Here is a 25,199-nt window from a genome sequence, read left to right on the forward strand (position 1 = left end):
CCATTGACTGCACTAAGCTTTAGAAAAATCTCTTGGAGACAGCAGTAGAGTTGAGCCCAAGAGTCAGATATTCAGGTAAGAGTTCCCCCCCAAAGAGTACAGCACACAATACTAGTTCAAACCCACTTTGACACAGCAGTGGTTTTCAGTGGGCTAAGAGGTTACCACCTTGCTCTGTTTTCTGAAAGTAGTACTCCTTCCACTGTTAATTATTTATACCTTGGCCTCATATTTGCAACAACAGCTCAAGCACTGTACTGTGCAAGAGCTACAAAGGCTGCAGAGTATGGCAGAAGGAATAGCAGGAATTCAACTCCCAGTCTTGGCTTTTCTGTAGCACATCTAGCATGAAGTCTAGTAAATACCAAATGTCATTATGTACCAGCCACCTTCTTACACATAATCAGTAACTCAGACTTAACCTATAATCAGTAACTAGTTTCCTTTCCTCAACTGATCAGTAATCAAATACATCAACCTGAAACATAAGGTTTTCTTTTTATTTGCAAAGCAGGTCACAGAAGAGATTAAAAAGCAAAGAGAAGTAACCTATATAGAGCTATGCAATACAACAATCATGGGGCAAACAGCTACCAGGCCCATGTAATACACTGGTTACCTCTCAGCATATTTGTGATTTTGATAGCAAATTACTTCTTCAGCAGAGAAGAAACAGCTGCCAGAGAAGCTTAGAAGAATGGTCTAAAAACAGACATGAAAACTTAAGAAAACAACACAAGTCAAAATCCAAACACAAGTGGCATTTGGAAAACTGTCTACTTCCAGTCTTACCAGGACTCATTTTTCCAGCACACATCCATGCTGGCACACAGACAAGCAGCGGACCCATGCCCAGGTTACTGTTAAACTATTCAGGCAGTCCTACAGCTCGGGCACCAGCTTATGCATCTGGCATAGGGCTGAAAAGACATTCCCATATATTTGAATAATGGGAACGAGTAGACTGAGAAGAAATATTTACATTAATATTGGCATTAATGCCAACAGCAAAGCCCCATGAAATGAAGGAGTAGCAGGGCTGTCACCCATCTGGACGACGGTCTAAAGCAGCATCACAGATTTTATTTGCAGCAATTCCTTTTCATTGTATTTTAGGGGCAGTGTTTCATTCAGATTTCCTGCCATACACCTGCTGCTTGTCTGTAGTTGATAAGAATGCATGTTGATGAGTCCCAATAAACAATGTGTTTCAAGTAGGTGTCTCAACCAGTATCTAGCTGTCCTACACAATCCAGTTAGTGCAGGGAATTAATTCCCTTGAAGTATCATTAATTCATCAGTTTTATTGATGAATTTTATCTAGTCCTCATTTGCAACTAATCCTGTTAGGGTGAGGCATATACACAGAGGGAAAGAATCAGAATCTGCACCTACTACCAAGGCAGTGCTAGCGTGCATGATACACAACTCCAGAGCGTTTATAAAGCAGCACCTCTGTACGGACAGTCCGTAGTGTGAAGGCTTAGAACACAGGACTAGAAATAATATCCTGCTACAAGGGTTGAGGGGACCAGAAACATAACAAAACAAGAAACATGACTGTATTTTCACTAGTATATGAATTTGACAAAATCCAGCTAAGGCAAGACCCCAGGATTCCAACTCATGACATACCCAAATTTTGATAAATTTTAAGAGAATTTTTTACTTGGCGATTTGGTTTTGGCTGGGATAGAGTTAATTTCCTTCACAGTAGCTGGTGCGGGGCTGCGGGTTGGATCGGTGCTGGGAACAGCACTGCTCACCCAGGGATGTCTCCTTATTGCTGAGCAGGGCTTGCGGGCACCACGGCCTCTGCTGCTCCTCACCCCTCCACCCGCGAGTGGGCTGGGGGGGCACGAGGAGCTGGGAGGGGGCACAGCCGGGACAGCCGAGCCCACTGGCCCAGGGGATGTCCCACACCGTATGGACCCTGCTCAGCAATAAACCTGGGGGAAGGAGGAGGAAGGGGGATGTTCAGAGCGATGGCGTTTGTCTCCCAGAGTACCCATCACGTGTGATGGAGCGCCGCTGTCCTGGGGATGGGCGAACGCCTGCCTGCCCCTGGGAAGCAGGGAATGAACGCCTTGCTTGGCTTTGCTTGTCAACTGTCCTTATCTCAACCTGTGAGTTTTCTCACTTTTACCCTTCTGTTCTGTCCCTCACCCTACCAGCGGGGAGAAGGGAGCGAGCAGCTGCGTGAGGCTGTTACCAGCTGGGGTTAAACTACAACGCTTGGCCTGTCACTACAGGATGATGCTCTCCGAGAAAAATCAGGAAAAGGCATTGCTCTCAACTGAATGCATTTGTTTTGACTTTTACGAGCGTTTTGACTATCTGACTAGTAATATATTTGATGTTTACTGTGTCTCATAAAAAAAAGGCACCACTGTCTTCTGGTCACTCAATTTGATTACACAAACCAGCTCACATTAATGACACAATGGACACAACCCGGCATTTGTAAAGTCAAGTCAAAGACAAGAATTATATGAAGTAAATAATACCAATTTCAGAAATGGTATTTTTCCAGTTGCTCTAGAGATAATATTAGGACCATGTACCACCAGCAGCAGAAAACAGCTTTACATTACCAAATAAAAGTGTGACTGTAGACTCCACTCACTCACCCATACCATTTTAATGCACATAGCATTGCTAATTGTCAGAAGATGCAGAAACCTCAGCCTTAGCATCTACCAGCAACCAAAGCACAATCTCTCAACAGCCTGTGGTGTGTAACTGCTCTGTTATTTTTCCCTGTACCAGTTAGATTAAGCCAGTTTAGAAGTGAGATAATGTGCTAGCATAACCTATTCCATTTTGCTGTGTAGGCACAGGCATTTCAGGCAAATTATTTAATATAGTGAATTACTACCTTAACAGTCAACAGAAATACAGTAAGCAATGATCAGAGGCGCTACACAGAATGGTGCACTGTAAGCACTACTCAGAGTATGATTCTGTTCCTAAAACAGATTTAGAATGCGTACCTCTCAAGCCAAATAGTTCTAATAATAGAATACAGCAGCTTCTGGAAATGTTAAAACTACACAATCTCAGCTGTGTGAGCAGGGACAGCAAGCCCAACACCTCTGGGACATGTCCTGTTTTTTTTTTTTACTTTATCTATATCAACATTTTCAGGACATCAGCTTGCAAAAAAAATAGTTTAAAGCAGTGGAAAGAGTTTCCTTCAAAATTTTATTAATACAATAGGAAAGTTCAAACAAAACCAGTTAGTCTGCAAACACTTAGAGTCTTTGTGCCAGTTAAATGAGTTGACTTACATAGGCAGGTTTTGGGGACCTACACTGCATCCCATATAATATAAATACAGAGTAAAAAAAAAAAAAAAAAAAAATCTTTCTACTCAATTTATATCCTCGTACACACTTCCAAGCTCCCACATGTGTACCTAACAACCCAGTTCACTTAGCATCTTCTTCTCTATTTACTTAAGGGTCATAAAAGATTACCCTATTTTTCCATGTGAATTGCTAATGCCGATCAAGAATGATTTCCATCATAAGAAGGGAATGAGATTATGAGAGAAAACTAAAATACTCTTTCTAAAACGGTAATAAGAACTCACAAAAACATTAACTGAACAAGAAACAACCTTTTTTGTCTTTATACAATGACTATTCAAATACATGAAATTTAACTTCATCAGCATGTCATAAATAATGTAGCAAAATAACCAGAATATTTAGTTGCCAGATAAATACAAGTGGGTGCATTTGTTGCACAAGACTGTTAACTGTCGGCACCTCAACATTACGCCAAGGCAGGAAAAAATTTTCTGAAACTCTAAACAGAATAGACTGACCTAATCTTTCAGGCTTTTTTTTAACATTATCCCAGGTGCCCATTACAGTCCAACAAGATTTTTAATGAGTATAGTGTCACTGAAAGGTTAAAACAATGGAAGGTAGAAACTTTCTCCTGTAGTTTCAATGACTATCTTAACTCCCCATTTCCACTGGCAACAGACTAATATTTAAGAATAGTTTTGAAATGACTGAGGTTCTAAAAATAATTAAACGGATACATTACAAGAAAATGGAAAGTCAAATTACATTGGAAGCTTCCAAAAAATACTTTTTCAGGTCAATTTAGCTTTGAATCATATATACAAAAGAATGCTTACAATGAATTAGGTAACATAACTGGCTGCAGAAATACATGACCCTAACAGACTGTGCCACAAAATGTTCTAAGAGGTGTTCTGGAAATTACTTTGAACAGGTTAACACTTAGAACCAAAATCCTGACACCCAGTAGCTCCTAAATAAGCTGGCGAAGTTATGATTATCTTTCATTCTGTATCTTTTGCCTCTTGCCCCTTTCAGATTATTGATATATACAAATAAAACTGCACATCTAATGTTTTCTCCTGCATCTCACTGCTTCCATCTCCGTAATACACAATTCACTAGCTAGTACGTGCCTAGTGCTGAACTTGCTAAATTAGCAGGCTTCTCCAAAAAGAGACTACAGCTCAACAGTGGTCGTCTGCAGCCTGTAAGACAACAGGCAATCCACCTGGAAGAGAGAGGTTTAGGAGAATGTCAGCTGAAGACAATTAAAAGTGCCTACAACAAAACAACCAGCTGTTTAACAAATAACTTACAAGGATAAAACACATTTTACACTAGAAAATATGACCACAAGGGATTTTGGTGCTTACATCAATTGGGTACAATCTCACAAAGTGATGGGAGGCAACAGCCCCCTGCTTTCCAGTTCCCACTGAGCTCAGAACTCACTCTGCCCTGGAAAACACCTTCTGGCTCACTTCTAAATTAACAGTTTAGTTAGGTGCCCAATTTTCCACACTCTTTGTACTGCACACTACATATGACAACTGTTTACAGATATAAATAAGTATACAAATTTTTTGTATTAAACATGCACACACTAAAATGTCTTAAAATATCATAAAACTGAAATTTAAAAGTTGAGGCATAGAGACTCAACAATTCCTTACTGAATCAGAAGTTTTTCACTTAGATACTACAAACTAGAGCAGACAGCATGGGCAAAATTATTGCAATTTTTTTAACTTCCTACAAAATTTTAAGACATTTATTGCTTTCAGGACAATGTCGGTGTAACAACTACAACAACAGTTGCAAGGCAGAATGTGTGTCTACCATGAGAGAATCTGGGTCAAAGCAGCAGTGCTATAAAACATCACCCATATTATCTTGTGCCAGGAGAAACACCAAAAAAAGAACAGCCTAGCAAGCAGCTGTTAGGCCAAAAATATCTTAAGTTGTATTTATTCCAAAAATACTTGCTCTTGGACGTTATCCTTTGGCTCTTCTATCCCTAATTAAGGACAGAATTTTATAAGTAGCCTGTGTTTTTTCTGTTTAATCACTGCTGCCCTAATATGAATGAGATCTATGACAGTGGCAGAGAAAATACAAGTTAATCATTTATTAAATATTTCAACATTTTATCCTCAAAAGCTTACCCAGAAAAACCATTTCATTCGCCAAAGTTTATTTACTTAAAAACTAGATCATTTGAAATACAGAAATAAAAAGACTTATCATTATCCAGAAAAACACTTGTTTTACTCGTTTGATGCCCCTTCAGCAGTATCAAGTTTAATCAAAACATAATTACAAACTGCACATAAACTGTTACAGTATAGAAAAGAATACATGTAGTTACCAGATTAGGAAGGGCAACATAAATCTTGGAAGAACTCTAGGGTTATTACAGCACTAAATCCACTGACATTTGAAAAACATGATCCAACCTCCCGTGCATGTATGTGTCATGCATTATGGAAAAATCTTTTTAACATGTAAAAGCCTACAGATGTATTTGCCTAGGAACTAAACTGTGTCTTGGTGCAAAATGTTATGGTCTTAAAGACGACAAGAAAGGAAACCATTTATAAGCTGACAACAAAATTGTCAGTTTTCAGGTCTCCTAGCTACCAGTGTGGCCAATCAACGGAGCATATTATCCACAAAATTCAATACAGATGCAGATTTTTATACTTAATCTTATTAAGACAGTCAAGATTTGCAAACCAGCAGCCACTAATGCTATTTGTAATGGAGTCTGAAGTCCACAACAATTTTGTTAATAATACCATTAATCCACATGGTATATACATATAGATAGAGGTACTTTATTTAGACACCATAAACACATAGGCAGATAAAGTGAACTCTATCTCAAACAGACGTTTAAATAACTGCAACAACAGATTGCTGCAAATGAGTCAAGTGACAAAAAATGAACAAGCATGTAGGCATATATGCATATGCACACCCTACATATGCATGCGTAACAGCTCTTAAAAATAATCCTTGGAAATATTTCATATGGCTCAGATTCAGGGTGACTTTTCTTACCATTAACTCTAAATAGGTTTCAGAATCTTACTAGGGACACCAAGAGGCTAATTTTTCATCCAGGAGACAGGAGTTCCATAGCAGATTTGAAAACTTGGATAGCAAAAAGAAACCCTGCTGTGCCTAATCTTGGGGAGAGGGGCTGACAGCCACCAACATCTGGCCTCTGTCAAAGCCATTGAGTTTTTCCTCCATTTAAAGGCTAGAATGGAATTGACACCAAGAATACAGCAGTGCTAGCTTTCCACATGGATTTATAAACACACACACCAAAACAAACAAACAAAAAAAAAAAAAAAAGAAAGAAAAAAATATCCAAGATTGGTATTTTGGTTCCATTGCAATGATCTGTACTAAGAATCACAGCCTGGTAAAATGAACCTTAAAAGGCCAAACAAAGCAAAGGTCTAACATATTTTCAAATACAATCTTTTAGAAATAAATAAAAAAGGAGAAGTACCGTACACTCACCAGGCGTGTGTTAACAACAGGAAATAGCAATGCCAAGAGGGCCCCATTCAGCATATGCATCTGCAACCTTAGAAAAAGAGATGTGATATTATTTTCACAGATGGAAACAAAATGCAGTATTTTCACATATTTTATGTAATATCTCTTTAGTAAAGGATAGCAAGAGATTTAAGAAAACTCTTTTGGCTTGAATTTGAATAAAGCCACTGTTAAATGCAATAACCAGATACTCTTAAATGCAATAACCAGGACAAAAACCTCCCATTAAATACACACTTAAATGATTTCCTAAAGTAGGACTGCTTTCTGTAACGAGCTTTGGATTCCTAGAAAGCCTGGACTGCCTGTTTGTGTTAATCCTGTTCATGATGCAAGCTGCTTAATAGTTAGTATTTTACTGTTCATTTGCCTTTCTGAGCTTAAAATAGTGTATTTATAAAGGTTTTTACCCCTGCCTAACTCTATAAATGCACAGCTTTGAAGTAAAGCTTCAGGAATTTGGAGAAATTCCCTTAAATACAGCAGTGTTACCTTTCCACATTGATTTATAAACACAAAAAAATCCAAGATTGGTATTTTGACTCCACTGCAGTGACCTGTACCAGGAATCTATAGCCTGGTAAAATGATCTTTAAAAGGCCAAGCATTGCAAAGTCTAACATCTTTCCAAAGAAAAACTTGTAGAAATAAACAAACAATAAAATAAATGAATAAAAAAAAGAATTACATTTGCCAAAATGCAACAGCAAGTCCTAAGCAAAGAATAAGGCAGGAAAGTAGCATTGTAATATTCCGTTTTGTATAGCTTTCAGCCATCTTTTTCTAAACCACTGTTGCATCCCAAGAACACAAAAATAGTATCAAGTACTGTTTCAGTCTACTTTACGTAAGACACAAAGGAATAAACTGTCTACAACGACTGCCTGTCATAAACAGTTCGGAACTTAAAAGTAACTCGAGGGGGAAAAAGGTACTACAATTTGAAAAGTTTTTCAAACATAATTTATATGCTGTCAGGGTGTCAGAAAATGGGAAGGCTCATTCTGAAAAACACCAAATATTGTGGCCTCCATGCTGCAACCAGTCTTTTGCAAATGCATAGTAAATCCAGGATTTCCTGGACATCAGACACATTTCTCACTCTCTGAGATGGAGACCCTAACACAGTATCTGCGTTCAGCCTAATCCCTGCCCAAATGAGAACAGCAGGAAAAAGCTGCAAACAGCCAGACAGTAGCAGTTCCAAAATAATTCACGAGGCATGCCCCCAGCATAATTTTTCCAGTCACTGCCTAGACTAAGACAAGAAAAAGCTGGAGTGAACTCTCGTGGTGGCAACTACAGCCATTCCCAATTCTCCTAGGAAGCCCCATCTCCCTCCCCACAACACAAGTAGTTACTAGTAGCTGCTTACTGGACTCTACCACAGCAGCCCATTACAGTTTCCTGCACATGAGAGACTCCTGTGGTTCCTGAAGTTAGTAACAATACACAATATTTCAGAAAAGGTTGCATAGATCTGAGAAATCCCCAAGTCAGCAAAAATCCGCTTTCACTATTTCATTTATATCCACCGCTTTAAAACTAGACCCATACTGTATGCATGGCCTTCAGTAAAGCCCGGTTACTAATATTCAGCAAGGAAAATAAAAAGGTACAAGGCCCATGACATAAACAACACAAGCCCATAAATTAATCTGTAGGAAGATGCCTGCCTGCACGCTCATCTCTTACAGAGCTAATTCACGTTCCCAAGCAAGGCCAACACCACCAGTACACAGAACCATGGATAAGTGGCTCCACACCCATAATTTAAGCCCTAACCCTTTCCAAGGTGTCATTTTCCATTCCAACCAATATGCCTTTCCAACTGGATATATATCTTAATATTTTACGACTTAAGCTGTGATTAACTTCTCAAATACCATCTTTCTGTCTTCTTGCATAATACAAGGAAAAGGCATTACCTGAAGAGAATCATTGCAATCCGACATGGAGGACAAGCGAGAAGAAAAATCTGAAACATTAGAAACAAAATTAAATTAATGTTATGATCTCTTTTAGACTCCATTTTCTATATTTTTTCCCATTTCTGTATGTCATAAATTTCTAACCAGAAGAACTGTTTTAAAGAGTTAGAAAAGACTAAAAATCTTGAACAAATTAGAAGTCTCACATTACCTATATATAAAAGGATTTAAGGTGTATGAGCAGCATCTAGGGTAGGGCTCCTGCCAGTGCCTAAGAAACATGTCAAATTCTAGCCTGTTTGATATCGTCATTATAAAAGGTTTCTCATAAAGCAGATGACTGTATTTACTACGGCAGCTCCCTTAACCCTCAGCCATGACAATGTCCCTGCTGTGCTAAAGACCAAGCATTTACAGTGACAATACCTCACTTCAGCAGTGAAGGTCCCAGCTCTTGCAGAGCTCATGCGTGATGGGTATCTATAAAAGCCTCTTCATACTTCCCAAAATAAGGCTAACACAGTATTTGCTCTATGCATAAGCTTAGTAGTCATCCTTAAATATGTCCATTGCCACACTCAAAGTATTTTTACAGTACTGTAAAAGTGTCACTAATAATTAGCTAGAAGTTTCACAAGACCGAAGGTAACTGAATACAATTGCAGCAGCATGTTTGTTTTTCTTTACAGGCTACCTTTACTCCTACCATAAATTGGACCCAATTGAAAATTTTATGTAATACAGTACTGTTTATTTGCAACAGTGCCCCATTTAAATCTAGAGGATAACCATCATCTTTTGATACTGCTGTCCAAAACCTCTCACAACAACTTAAAAAACTTCCCATCAGCAAGTCTTAATCTCTAGATATGAAGAGATCACTACGTAAGTGTTCAGGGATAAAATCCTGTATTTTATATTGCCTGCTGCTGCAAAGAAGAGACTTTGGCTCACTGTCCAATAAGTATTAAAAAAAAAAAACCACCACACAAAATGGATCACACTTCTTACTGCTGTTGCTAAAATAAATTCACAATAGATTATATCACTGCCAACCTACAACACAAATTATCATTAAATCACTTCAAGTGAGAACTTTTAGAGAAGGTGTTTGCTTTGTGGACAAGTCAGACTGGACAATCCACCAAACACGTTTCTTTGAAATGTTGCAGGGCTAGGAAGAAGCCTCCGATGTATTTTCAGATTAATTACTACCAGATCATGTACTTGCTGCAGCAATGTTGAAGCCTGGATTACACTACCGAGCCCTTGTGTATGAAGGGGGCTGGCTGTCATTACCATACAGATAAATGTACAGATACAAATATTTTATTTCCAGTGCAAACTCTTAATATACAGCCATTTTTTTCTCTAATTCACTCACTTCTACATTTAATTCAAGTCAGTCTCAATAACAGTTTAGAACATGCACACACAAATTGTTTTTCTTAAGTCATGCAGAACTCTAATGCACAGCAAGAAAAAGGCTACAATTAAATTTAACTGAATGTACCTCAAGACATTTTCTTAGTAAATACTGTCAAAATCCAGAGTTTCTCTTACGTCTTGTATTTAAAAAGCTAGTAATTTCAACTCATCAGGGCAGGTTAAAGCGAAAGAGACTATAACAAATGCATGATGACAATCCACTAATGGATGCTTTTTTGTGCTAAGAAAAAAAACCCTGAAAATTGTACCAGAAAAATCTTATGAGAAGTCCATATATCACCTTGCACATAAGACCCATACGACTTCTATGAAAAGTGTTTAACACTTATTACGCTTCACTAGTCCATCATCACATAGTAAGCAAAGTTTATTGCAAAAATAACTAAAGTTCCTTGAATTGTGGACTACATTCTCCCCCCCTTTGGAAACCATAACTATCTTCTACAGGTCTCTTACAATAACTGTTTTTTCCCATTCTACTTGCATGCATTAGTGAAACTTTGTAAGCACTCTATGTTGCATGTTAGCAAAAGGAGTTACGATATTTAGAGTCTCACTAGTTCATCTAGAATTTTAAATTCAAATCATTTTATGATTTCCTTAAATTCAGAAATCTCACGGAAGAGACATGTTACTTTGGAAGCATAGTTCACACCTTCATGGAAGAAACTGCTCTTCAAATATAGAAATGTTTTTCATTTCCTACATCTTAAAGAAAACAAAACCAGACTGACTTTTTTCCTCTACACACAAAATAATCAAACCAGAAAGATGTCTTAATCACACCCATCATTTCTTTTTCTGACAGGCCACAGAGTGCTCCAACTACCACACCGTAGCACAGAAACTACAATGCAAGTCTGTATCTTTTTTGAATCTCACCACTAAGGATAAAAAAAAGCTAGTATTAAAAAAGGACGGCATTGTTACAAAGATCGCAATGGACATACCAATTTAAAATACTTCATTACCATGGAGACAGGCAAAGAAGAGAACAAGAGTCACAGCTGCTTATTTTTATACCAACTCTACTGCAAGAAATGCAGTTTCAGGATCTGACGAGGGAAAAATAAATATTTAACATTTTTAAGCATGCAAATCCCTCTGTTACAAGGCACCTTTCAGAAGACAAGCCTGACTTCCATTTTTTATGACAGGAGAGTAACCGTTAACTAGAATGTTTATGTTAAAACTTCAGGATAATGGAAGAGATTGTCAAATGTTTCAGCTTTAGCAGTTTAGCATCAAGCACCTTCCCTCTAAATATGTATGTACTTTCCATGATAAACCTCAGCTTCTTAAAATGGATGTTTTGTACCCTTGTATCTGATTTTCAAAGAACTGTATCACTGAGTAGATTCAAACATTATAAAAAGCATCATCATTCAGCTCAGAGTAATTGGCAGTCTTAAAATACCTAGTTCACAGCAGACAAGCTCACAAGCTCCAACACAAGTGTTCACACATTCACCCATAACCATACTACATTACTGTCATACTGGAAGTAAAATCCTTTGCCTTGCAGGAGGAAACCGCTAGGTTTTATAAAGCGAGCAATGTCATATTAAATTAGCAGCATGGCTGTGAAGTTCCCACCCCTCTGCTGGCACACTGCAGAGTTCCACTGTAAACAAGCAGCATATATTTTAAAGCATGCTGAGACAGGCAGAATAACTAAACTTTCAATTTAAAAGAACACTAAGAAACAATTTCAATGGCCCTTCTTATTGTCAGATCTGCTACCTGTTATATTTTCACATTACAAACGAAAAGGAGGACAAAAGAATTAATCAGAACTCCAAAACGTACAGAAGTAACTACTTCAGGAGGGAAAAATGAGCTATAAAATAGACATTGCCTGATAGGCTGAATCTTGGGCACAGCTCTAGTCATTCCCTTCCCCTTTAACCTCTCTCTCTCAAAAAAAAAAAAAAAAAAAAAGAGGCAGATTTAGAAAAGAGTCACAGAGGTCAACAAGAACAGTCAAAAAGTATAGAACATCTTCCATACGTGGATTGATTTAACACATTAAGACTCTTCAGCTTGTAAAAGACCGTAAGAGTGAGAGAAAGTGAGCATAAAACCACCATGAGTGGCTTTGAGGAAATGTATAAATGCATAACAAGTCCTAGGTGGGGACAATATTGTGAGTCAGGACATCCCAGTCTTTTTCACCAGCGCAGAACCAGAAGCTTCTACAGTTGTTCTCAGGCAATAAATTGCAAAGAAACCTGTAACATTGGTCAATCCACAAACTGAAGTTCACTTCAACCTTGAGGACCCCAGATGAAAACATAAGTCAGAAATTCTGTCAATATACTTCCTAACTGCTCTGCAAGACCATAAATATCATTGTCCACTCCCCTGGGAAGTATTTCTGGCATGAAGAACTGCATGGCCACCACTCCCCCGCATAAGCTGAAATACAAAGGTCACACCACAACACATAATGGATCAGCAGGGCTGTTGTTACTTTTATTTTTTATTACTTGTTATTTTTATTTTTTCCACCTTTTGCCCATTGCTGAAGTCTAGATGTGCAAACTGCAAAAGAGGTTGTTTGAATAAAATTCCATATGAACTTAAAAAATCAAATAAAAGAAACCTCAGATATCTCCAAATTAATGTGAGAATTGTAGCACGTGTAATGCTTGAAGTGCAAGAAGTGAAAATGTTATTGTTAGTGGTTAACACAGTGCATAGAGATTAGGAAATGGGTTTGTATTAGAGGGAGGTCAGATTAAAGTTAATGTAGTTCTTTTTGGTTTGGTGATCTTGTAGTCTTTTGTGGATCTGGGGGTGTGTTGTTTTGGTATTGGATTTTTTCCACACTTCTGAAATTTGGGTACCTGTATCCCTGTCACATTTTGGCACTAGAAAACCAGATATAATCAATAAAAAAAACCCCTAACTTGCTGCAGAAGACCATCTTATTTTTGTTGATACGTAGCCTTTTTTTTTCCCCATGCGTGTGAGCTTGACTTTTACCTACAGACAATATTGCAGTGTCAAGAAGTAATTTTTGGGGGTAATTTTTGGCTTCTAAAAACCAATTTACGAAAAATGAGCTGATTTTTCCCAGTTACCCTGTTCCATTTTAACAGTAACATTTCCCTTGTTTGGCTATGATTTCTTTTAGTGATTAAAAAGGGGAGGCAACTTAGCAGGGATTTGTGGAGGGCCAATGTAATACTGCAGTATCTACCGATTGCTATCTATCAAAGAAGTTTTCTGCATAAACTAATGCAATGTTACGTATCTGGTTTCCTATTTTTCATTTAACTGTATTACTAGATTAAAGAAAAGAAAAGGTTCTGTTGTTGTATAATTGTGGGGTTTTTCATCCAGCAGAGCCTCTATAGTACATTTGTTATGGATTACTTTTTTGGAGGTGGAAAAAAACCATAGAGGTCATGAGGCGAGCAGATCTTATTAAATCTACCTTAATACAACCCCAACATGCTCAGATACTGAGAAACTCCAACTTCAACATACAGTTCCAAATATATTAGTGAGCTACTACTTACAGTAGCTAAAAATCCATTACACTAGAATGCCTGCAAGCATTTTACCCAGCCTGTCATTATGAGCCATGACTTGCCTAAAACAGAGATCTTAGAAACAGTTGATTAAAACCTTAAGATGAGCAGCTGTGGTACATGCTAGAGTTATGTCTAGGAAAATTCTCAGATACTGGCAAGGTTGTATATATTTATGTTATGTTGCAGGTTCCACAAGCTTTGAGACCACTGCCAGAAAATAATTCAATGTCAGCTGCAAGTTTTTTCATTTGTCCAGCGTTTCCTAGTTTCTTTGACATCTAAGCATGCCACATTCCAACACTAGTTGTAGTAGTCAACATTTCAAAAATCAGGACTAGTAAAAACCTCCAGAGCTATTTTCAAGAGATATGCACAATATTTTATTCAAAAAGGATGCAACTGAAGAGTGTAACAGCAATACCATCTCTGAACTTAAGTAAACTATCTCTTCAAATATCTAAGCCTGGATACCATTCTATTCGGTTAATGTTTTGCCTCACTCCATGAGCACTCTAAATAGGGACAGTTCACTGAATTTTTTATTCTTTTTTTCCTATGACAGATCTCCAGGTTTTTCTGATTCCACAACATTCCAAACCTCTACAAAATATTACACCTAAGAGCTCCCTTCAGAAGTATTTTAATGACGATATTTTCTGTTAGTACACTAAGGCAGAGCGTGCAGTCAAAGTTTGTCTTCAAAGGCTCTTGAAAGGCTTTTCTTCTACCAGTCCTGTCCTGCTGAGACAGAAACATGCATAACACAAAGGTCATCTTGTCTGATCAGAAACAAACTAAAAAGACAAAAGAAGACAATTCAAAAGGAAGCAGGAAGAACAAATCACACAACTCTAGCCATTCCAGATTAAACACCACACGAAGCCGCACTTAAAATATCAAGGGGAACGCCTACAGATGTCCGAGTCGAGTTGTTTCTGGCAGAAGACAGCTAAGCACGCTGCAAGTAAAACCACTGTATCTCGCATTTGCGGCACAGATTACGTTTATGTTTCAAAAGAGCAGCTTGTGTGTCCCTGAGCTGGCTGTTTGATTTAGTACCTCGCTGCAGCAGGCTGGAAACATACCTTTCTTTTCACACCAGGCACGATTACTGAACCAGATCAGAAATTGATTGGTTTCGTATGTCATTCCAAAATGGAAACTCCAAAATTAGATTTTAATTCTATTCAGAGCAATGTGAAAAATTCATGAAAACTGGATTCATCCAAAACTGGAATGAATTAAACAAAACCAAAAAAAAACGGGGGGGGGGGGGGGGGGGGGGAGGGAGGGGAAATAAAGAGATACACACAGGCTTTGGTCAATCTGCACTGAAATAACAATTTTCAGCCTTTCTGAGATCTATCAACGGACTTTCCAGAGGAGAACAGACTAAGATACAGGAGGAAGGTTAAGTGTATTTTACTGTACAGGTGAAAAACATCCCATTTTCCCTCACAATTGTAAAATGTAAGGCAAGGAACATTCCAGCAGCTGGATAATTTAGAAGATGTAGAAGGTTTTATTAATTAACTCTAACATTAATTTAAGTAAATTCAAAACAACCACCTTATTTATCAGAAAGCAATGGTTAAACTCCATCATAAAGCTTTGATACAGCATCTGGTTTTGTATAAACTCAATTCAGCACAGTACAGCCATATAACTTAAAAGCCATCTGCTTGCCTTCTAAAAGGTAACTTTTTTTGGTTTTAAATAAAAACATGGTGACTGTGGTTCGACAAGTCCAGACTGCCAAATCTGAAAAGAGAACAGAGTCAAAAGATACTATATTCTCATTGCTAAACAGCAGCAAGTTGAGTATATTTAATATTTTAGCATGAAAATCACAGCTGCCTTACTGCAGCTGTCAGACAGGTTCAGGGATTAATTAACGTGTCCTGTGGAATTGTTAGTCTAGGTTACGAATACTCATGATTCAAAGCAACACTGCTGGCAGAGCATTGAGTAATACTACAGCAAAAGTACTTTCTGTGTCATATAAACCAGACTCTGGGAACCTAAGAAGCTGCCTGTCTCTCCTCCCAGCCTCCCTGTTTCCCACTTTTACCCAGGGATGCAAGAACTATAGCAAATTGAACAATTTCCATCCTCTACAATTTAATGTCTTTTAAATTATATATATGTTCATTGGGACGTTCTAGGTTAGTCTCCCCTTCCAAAGGCTTGGTTTGTTTACTTGACAAATCAGTACTCACCTTCTCGTCTTTTATGCTCTTAGGTGAAAGCTTTCTAGACTTCTCATAGTTTAGGATTAATAATTAAATAAAGACTCAGGTCTTTCTGTGTATGCAGTGGCATTAGTTATCACACCTAAGGAATTAGTATTTCAGAGAAAAACTGTCACTGACATTATTTTTCTTCCTCTTTCTCTACCCACTATCTGCACCAGCCCTTCACTAGTAGTGGGTTACTTCATTCCCCATTCCTACCTTGACGCTTCAGCAAAACCTGACAATCAAAAACTTACATGGGGTTAAAAGAACAAAAGTCTGATTTAAAAAAAAAACAAACTACTCAAAGGCCAATTTCTTAAGGAAATTCAGTTTGCACTGAATTCAGATTAATTTGCATTTACATCTGTCAGCGACACTGGGGAAGCTTGCATGAGTTCACAATAAAATTCTCATGCGCATATTCATCTACATTCACTTTTGTGACTTCTTTCCCCAAGCATGATGTTTCGCATCAGTTTCTATGGAAGCAAAACCATCATGAAAAAGTCCTGCTCTACTCTGCTTCGAGTCACCTATACCTTGTGATTCTCAGTTCAAAATTCCTCAAATTGTAGGATTTTACAACAGAAATTTGTCATCTTTAAAAACAGCAGGATAATAAATATCTAACAGCTTTATTATTACAGGTAACTTGCTGAAGAAACAGTAACACAAGCCATAAAAGGTAAGGCACATATCATATTCCAGATAATTTCAGTGGGCATTTCACTAACTACCAAAGCATTAAAATATAAACAATTAAATTCACTTGGCACCAATTACTTGGCAATCTGAATACATGTAAACCTTTAACACATCTATCTAAAGCCCTGAGGAAGTGTCACAAGAAACACGAGCCGCATGACACTCTTCACAGGTTTCAAATCCATGCTGCAGCACTTGTTCGGGTGAACAACACAGTTTAAATTGCTGCAGTGACGGTGGCTGATGTACAACCACCGCAGCAAAACTCACCGTTTGTGCCCAGGAGTGTAAACACCAACAGCAGCGCAAGACAGGCAGCGAAGGAGGGGGGTTTAGGATGGCAGTCATCAGCTGAAAGTCATCCCAATGATCCCCAATCCCTAAGGAGCCCAGTGTGGTTACTGCTGCTATTTGATTCACTCTGCCACTCCACTGAAGTTCCTAAAGGCCTCCAGCAGTTATTCCTCAAACATCAGTTTAAGCTGGTAGCAAACCACCTATGTGGAAAAGTGTGTGAAACTGCTACATAGGTTAAAACATCCATGCTAAAAATATATTACAGCCAACAGTGATATATTACAACACTGGACAGTACACTGAAACTGTTAATAGCTCCATTCTCAAAAAAAAAAGAGGGGGGGGAGGGGAGAAATTAAAGAGGAGAGGAAAAAAGAAACAAAAAAAAGGCCTTTCTTGGCCTGTCTGTCCATAATGTGTTGCTCAAACTACAGACATTACACTTTGATTGATATTTGACTTAAATCTACGATGATCTCATCAAAACAAACCAATATCCGATTACCTGATTATTCATCTAATGGCCTTTGGATAATTACCTTCAGTGTAAATATTTGGGGTAAGAGAAAGTTAAACATTTTCATCTAGAATTTCCAGTCCTGTAATTCCTACTCCTTTTTAGAGAGTAAGCTTACTTCTTGTCAGTTCCTCATTTTTTTATATTCTTTCCTCCTAAGAATATACAGAATAAAGGGGAGAATTACCAAAGTATGCATTCTATTCTCAAGCACAGCCGTTATTCCAAAATTCTAGCAACTTCAAAACAAAGGCTTAACCTTGAGCTTTAAACTCCAATTCCTCAACTAGGACATTCATCGGTAGCATGACGTTCTTACTGTGCTCCCTAGCCTCCTGCCTAAAGCACACACATTTTTCAGCTCAAAATAAAGCATGTACTGGCCCAATCTTGTCTACATTGAAACAGCTGAGCTGTAATCTCTTCAAAGAAAACTGTGAATCAGAGCATTAAGACACATCTGCTATTCTTTTTATACTAAATTAGAAATTACTATTATTTCAGAGTAAGAATCTTTGCTTTGCCTCACACCAATACTTCTCAATTTCTCTACTATATGCTGGGATTTACTAAAATAAGCACAATGGTGAAACAAGCTCTATACAGTGTTAAAATTTTCACAGAAAAGCTTTTCCTCAACTCAATAAATAATCCTTACATGAATTATGGTATCAGTTAAACCCTCTAAGCTTCAGTTGACAGTGGTTCTTTTAAACAGAACCATGGAACTGCTTAAAAATAAATGGTAACAATTAAGAAAAAATTGACAGTTATTGGAACCAAGAGCAGATTAAACTATACAAGCAAGCCATAGTGTGGGATTTTTTTGGAAGCCAAACTAATAGTTCTGGAGCATCCCAGACGCAGTATAAAGGAACTGGTGATCTGTCTCATGACCTGTCGCTACCCACCTATGCCCCTTGAACCACTATCACCTTTCTAGCAGTAAAATGCACCCTTCTGCAAGAAATAAGGCTTGCCACCAAGAAATACTGGTGCTTTCAGTGCTTTAGTTGTTCAATTGTTCATCTGCCCTTTTTTACCACACACTACATCAATTTCCTCTCTAGCAATCAGCTTTAAGAGGAAGTTTCACAAGTTAATTTGCAGTTGTAAAAAGAAAGACTTGTGTATTACACAGATCTAAAAATCAAGCTGCATACTTCATAATCCAATATATTTGTGAGCTGAGATTAGGCACATCTTCCACTTAAGTGATGAATTTTATGCCTACCAGATAGCATTTCAGAGCGCTGAAAGGATTGTTGACCTTGCTACAATAGTCTCACACACCTCCTAAATGGACTGATTTTGGCATAAATGATACTATACTCCAAATATATAGCCTTGCTTTTCTCAAATATTTTTTTTACCATCCTTAACATATCAAGTTCTACTAAATTTCACTTTTATCACATTTCCTGAAACTGAGTCCTGTCTTCTGAGTTGCTTTAAAAATTACAAGTTCTGCAGATTTGGGAATGCAGGAGATATACACAAAAAATAATGTAGACAAGGGAAATATGCACACGTACAAAAAGGGAGATTTAGAAACTTACAGTTAGAGACTTACATTCTGAATAATGTGTATATATTCATAGGAAACTGCCTTCGCTGCTCTATATCTTGCCCACCAATCTTAATACATCAAGCAGTGAATGGAACGCTTGAAACATCTTCAATTTTGAATACTGCTACCCTTTAAAAATTGAATAACTCTAAACTTTTACTTGCAGGCTGTTGCTTGTGTAATCCAACATTATTCAGTGTAATTTCTAAAAAAAGATTAATGAATTTCTGTAATCAAAGGTTCTTCATACTCACTCCCAAATAACAGGATATGAATGTCCCTTTAATTTCAATTCAAGGTTTTGTAGAGACAGGATGTAGAAAAACATACACAATTTAATGGGATCCTTCCAAGTATTTCCAAACATCCTAAATTTGAAAGCATTTAGGAGCAGCGTACACAAATTAAATCCAGATTCACACTTGAAAAATCACATCTGACCACATAACCAGGTTTTTTTCTATGGTTTAAAAACCAAAAAAGGAGGAGGAAGGAGGAGAGAGAGAGGGAAATAACCAATCAGTTATACTCCCAAATGATGCTGAATTCAGTCAAACCATGTTTATTATCTAAGTTCTGAAAACAGCCCATTGTTTCCAAAAACACAGTGGCCTCTTTTGCAGAGGACTGAAAGTATCCAGGTCTCTAAAGAAGCTAAAACTGGAAATAATGAACAGAGGATTTGGTATTTACTGAACTGCACAGGCACTTAGCACTGTTTTTAGTTACGCAAACATCACACTGAGATCACTGAACAAAACCGGGACTCGCCTACACTTCTTTCCCCTACCTTTTTTTCCACCTATCCCTTCCCCTTTAGTTTACTTCTCTTTGCCTAAGAAGATCACTGAAGTAATCATCCAGCAACACATGTGTTTTCTACAAAAACATTTTCTTTATTCCAGACAAATGTCAGTCCCTAACTGTTTTAAGTGCAATAATTCAGTGTAGAATTGGAAGAGAATTATGACAATTTACAGAAACATTTCTCACTGGTAAATCCTCAGCTGGCAGAAAGAACACTTGCAAACCTCTTCCCACAACAGCAAAAAAATAAAACCCTTAAATTTTTCATTTTACAGGTTTGGTACTGAGTCACCGTTCCGGAAGAAAGCATTGGCATATTAAAATCAAGGATGCTGAAAATGTACAACAGTTTAAGAGAAGGACTAGCTGTATGTATCATTTTAAGATTAGATTGCAGTTTCTGCCACTTCCCTAAACAAGGTTTCAAGACACTTACATACAAGCTTTTAACTTCTACAACCTGGTCAGTCATAGCCTTCAATGTTCAGAGCTAAAGTCTTAGCAAAGCTTCAAGAAACAAAATTAAAACTACCAGCTGCAAGATCCGACACACACAAACCTCAAATTCAAAAAAAAAGACAAAAAAACCCAACCACATAATCATTAAGGCTGGACAGGACCTTTCGTGATCATTTCACCATACCACTGTTAGCCACAAACTCTGATCTTGATGGCTTCATGTAAAAGCTTTTCTTACATTTTGTTTTCCAAATTTCTCTTTTGCAATGCAGACTAGTTTTATCTCTGGGTCCTGGTTTGTATTTGTCTACAGTTGATATTAGTTGCCTGTTAACTGTAGCGTGATGTCTTACAGGACATCAAGAGACACCTGTGTTTATGCATTTTCACTAAAAAGTGATTGTGAGTAACACCTTGCAAAATACATGTGTCAGAATTTACAAACTGGGGGTACAAGAACAAATTACAAAGAACACTAGGGGTTTGATGGAAATTCTAACTAACTTCACTGAAACTGAAGAACTGCTATGCAAACACAAGTGTTTTGACTGAAAGGTTTAAAAATGTGTACATTTTGGAGGTAGAACAGATAAACAAATTGGGTTTGGCTAACTTGGTTTTGACACTGCAAGGCATGAAATTTTCCTTCCAGCTCACTAAAGCAATTACTCCAAGTGTCTTGATGCTCATACAGAGGGAGACACCACCTATGTATACACTTCTCAACAATGATGCCCTGGATGCTGCTAAAAGTCTCCTTTGCCAAACTTTTAAAGAAATCAACAGTGTTTAATTGGCTGTTGGCTGAATCCTCCCTCTTACACTGCTGAATCAGACACCTGAAAGATTTCCTTCACATCTTCAATTTCAATACCAGAATTATGGATCCTAAAATACTCAAAAGGACTAATGTCTTGAAAATGTAACACTTGGTCCCCTAAACATACGCTGATTTTTTTCCTGCTGTGCAAATAGGTTTGCAACATCCTAGTGGACTTGATGTTCCTCTTTTAGGATACTTTTTTATGCCAGGTTTACAGCAGCATCATTGGTCCAAACATATCCTCAGTCCTAAAAAGACAGTGGTTTGGTGTTTTGGTTGTGCTTTTTTTTTCTTTAATAAGAGGTATCCAAGTAATTCTCAATAAGACCACTCTTACAAAGAGCTTAGTGTGAATTCCTTCACAGACTTCCCCCCACCCCACACTAACCAAATACTATACTGCACAAAACCACCCCCATCCCCATCAGAAAGCTGTCAAAGAAACCACCAAAGTTTCCATTCACCTCTGGTTTCAAATTATATATCAATTTTAAAAATTTTAAGTATTTCTCTCTCAGTGCTGCTGCACTTACATCCCTGGTGCAGTTACATCCCTTCTTCCTCCAAAAGCTCTGCAAGAAGCCAAAACCAAGACTAGGGCTGGAAACCAGCAGTAATGTTCCTAGATAATTCAACTAGGTGTCAGGACAGCAACAAATTCTCTGAATCTGATTAACCATGAGAACTGTTTAGGCAGTTAAAATAGGTTCACTTGATTGACACTTCATCCTCGCAATGACACATCTAAACTAGTTGTTCCCACTTATGAAAAAGATTTGATTTGAACACAGGTTGGCGTGATAGGCAGAAATTAAGACATCTGATCAAAACAGATTCATCTGTAGAACTCAGTATCCATAATGTTACGCAGCTTTGTCTGCCCAAGTGCACCACGGATGTAATTCCCATTTTATTCTGTGATTTCATGTCAGTCTTAGGTCTTTTAAAAGCAGGACTTTTGCTTTTACTTTTATGCAGAGAAAATCTGAAGGATAATTTCTTTCCAGTTCCAAATATTTTTGGCTCACAGCCCAGAGCCTTTGTGGCTCTGAGGTAAAACAGTCTCAGCTGAAGAAAAGGAAAACAGAAATTGAGTGAAAGAAGAGACCTTTACCAACAGCTACTGTTGGCTTCCCTTTGAAGTGATCTTGATTGTTGTAGCATGTTTCATCTCTTCACCGCCTACTTTGTTCATCCTAATGTTTAGGCACAGCAGCAGGTTTATGTGCAAACTACCATAAGAACAGAAGTGAAGGATAAACTATATTTTCATATCTTACATCTTACCAACCTGTTGCCCTCAGCAAATTCTGGCCAGAAAAAAAATGCTGGCAAGATTCCAACTTCTATGTATGACTTTTTTGCTGATGGGGGTCATTAACTACCTTCGTATCTAACCTGCTTCCTCTGCTGAAAGGTGCTGATTTTGCAGCTGCTTTCATTCTGTACGTTAAGCCCAGGCCTATCTCTAATACATCTGTTTGAGGATGAAGAGGCATGACTTTGGAATTTTGCTGACATACCCACCTTCTCAATTTCACAAATCCTGGAACACCATTTCTAATGAGTAATTAGCATAAGATTATTTTAAAAAGCTTCAGAATTGGTCAAAAAGAGATTAAGAACTGCCCATGCCAGACTACAGAGGTTAAGTCTCTGTCTTCCTGGGGAAAAGCACTAGTGAATGAGGCAAACAATACTAGCTCCCCCATTTATTTACACACACTAGCTTTTGCTGAATACTTATCAGAAGATTATAATACCATATCAAGACAACTAAACTTTCAAGTCATAATGGTAACATATCCTCACCTTCTTCCCAGAGAATTAACAGGCAAGTTTTCCTGTAAACATTGAGTATTGCCAAGAAATGGAAGGTAGCTATATTATTTTGTTTCTACAGCTCTTGCATACCTTCTGCTTTTCCCTTCATTACCAATACTGACTAGTTGATTGCACAACAATTGCTAGCACTTCACGGGAAGCAAGTGTCCTATGGTGTAAAACTCTGAGCTAACACTGAATCACTGCTTAGGAATTTACATAACCCACTAATTAAGTTTTGAAACTGTAAGTTAATTGCTGTAGAGGTCTTGAATATTGCTGTAAGAGCTTGTTTCTCCCCCTCTTGAAATACTACCTATCTCCCTCAAACCTCTGGCGCAACCAGAAAAGATGTTTCCATGCCTGTTTGAAAATCCTCTCCAGGAGTGAAACTAACGACTGGCTTGATCTGATACAGCCCAGATCACTGGGCATTCTGCAAAGGGAGACTAAGAACGGTCGGATTTTCATCTGGTTACTGATCTTAGACAGATGCTCTTATCACAGCAGCTTTTATGAAAGCCTTTTTGATGTTCTTCTATTCATTCACGAGCTTAAATTGTGCAAATTGTCCAGTATTGAGGGTACATATCAGCAAAATTAAACAAAATAATAGTAATTTTTGACAGCTCCCACACTCCTTACCAAGCTCAGTGAAACTTAACAGTTAAGTACTTGCACAGGACTATTGACAAATACAGCTTGTGAGCTTTAATATCGCAGTTTAGTAAATGCTTCCATTGTTTTGGAAGCTATACAAATCACACATGATCATGCATCAACAACCAAGCCACAAGTCATTAAAGCACGTAGTTTATCCACAGGTATTAAGGCAGATCCATTTGTTCACTCCATGTGAGACACTTGTATGTAACACTTGTTCTCTTACTATTTGGCTTCTAAAATTAGAAAGCTAAACCAACATTATCTGCACAAAATAAGGAGTAATTTGTTTCTTCCATACCTTCACAAACCACATTCACAACCTGAGAAGTCGCTTGCTTGAAGCTGCATGTAAATTACATAGCTGCTTTAGCGATATTCTTGTTTTCATTAAATTTGGTGTGAATTTTACCACTGCTGTCAGTGGAAGCAGTATTTTCTACTCTTGAAACAAGGATCAGCTGAAAGTAAGTGGCGAGACAGCCTTAATTTTTTAGCATTCACAACTGGAGATTTGGACATTAGTCACAGCTGCACTTTCACCTTTTCATTTGATTTGGTTTATTTACACATTTTTCAATCCAGCTGATTAAAAACTAAGTTTTAAAACGTTTATGCTAATGCTTGGCATTTGTGCTGTTGCTACATGCTTCTGGTCCACAAACAAACTGTGTGACAAACCCTGCTTTGCAAGTGTGATGCTCCAGCAAACATCACGGCAAGCAAACGCAAACCTTACCTGCATCATGGTGACCACGTGGCAAGGATTCAGGAGGTAAATGACCGTCCTGGTGGCGAACTTGAAGCCCACCTCCAGCCCAAAGATGAGGCAGAGCACTACCAGCAGCACGTTCTTGCCCCAGCTCTCCTCCTTGGCCTGGCACTGCTGCAGCAGGTGGCCCTCCAGCTCCCTGGAATGCAGCTGCCGCAGCTTCCACAGGGACAGCAGGATCTCCGCGACGCCCAGGCTGAGGAAGACCAAACTCTCCACAAAGCGCTGCTGCCCGGAGAGGAAGGCCGCGCACTCCGGCCCCCCGTTGCCAGCAAAACTGGGGTCCACCCCCCCGTACATCCAGTCCAGGAGGTTATGGAGGCTGTAGCGAGACATGGTGGGACGCTGCCTCCCCTCCTCCCCGCCGCCGTCCAGGAACAGGTTGGAGCAAGACGGAATCAACGCCAAAATGCCGTCGGGCTGAGGAAACATGAAACGCAAGGCCGGCCCCTGCGCGCCCCTTCCTCCCCGGCGAAGCGGCACCTCAGCACGGGGCGCGGCCGGGCCCGCGCTTCCTTCCGAGGCCGGGCCGAGACCCCCGGGCAGCTGCGGGGAGGGAGGGGCGGCAGATGAACAGAGCCCGCCCGCGGCGCCCACCGCCCCGGCCCGCTCCCCTTCCCGCCCGGCACCCGCCGCCGGCACCCCGCGCCCTGCCCTCCCGCCCGCCCCCTCAGGGCAACCCGGCGCCTTCCCGCCCGCCCGCCCTGGGC

General features: G+C 38.8%; 1 protein-coding gene across 3 annotated transcripts in view; it reads right to left on the minus strand.

Moving 5' to 3' along the window:
• TMEM164 (transmembrane protein 164) overlaps nt 1-25,199 on the minus strand; it is a 45,861-nt gene that overhangs the window by 20,344 nt on the left and 318 nt on the right. Inside the window, exons 2-4 of one of the 3 annotated variants that reach the window (XM_055818304.1) lie at nt 24,457-24,909; nt 8,822-8,871; nt 6,855-6,921 (exon numbers count right to left, since the gene is read on the minus strand). In XM_055818304.1, coding sequence (XP_055674279.1) covers nt 6,855-6,921; nt 8,822-8,871; nt 24,457-24,825 — 486 coding nt within the window. In that variant the 5' untranslated portion in view covers nt 24,826-24,909. Of the gene's footprint in view, nt 1-6,854; nt 6,922-8,821; nt 8,872-24,456; nt 25,117-25,199 lie in introns of those variants that run through there. The other 2 variants (XM_055818303.1, XM_005238240.4) reach the window with 2 other exon arrangements.

This window comes from Falco peregrinus, chromosome 13 (assembly GCF_023634155.1).
Source record: "Falco peregrinus isolate bFalPer1 chromosome 13, bFalPer1.pri, whole genome shotgun sequence".
Classification (NCBI taxonomy): domain Eukaryota; kingdom Metazoa; phylum Chordata; class Aves; order Falconiformes; family Falconidae; genus Falco; species Falco peregrinus.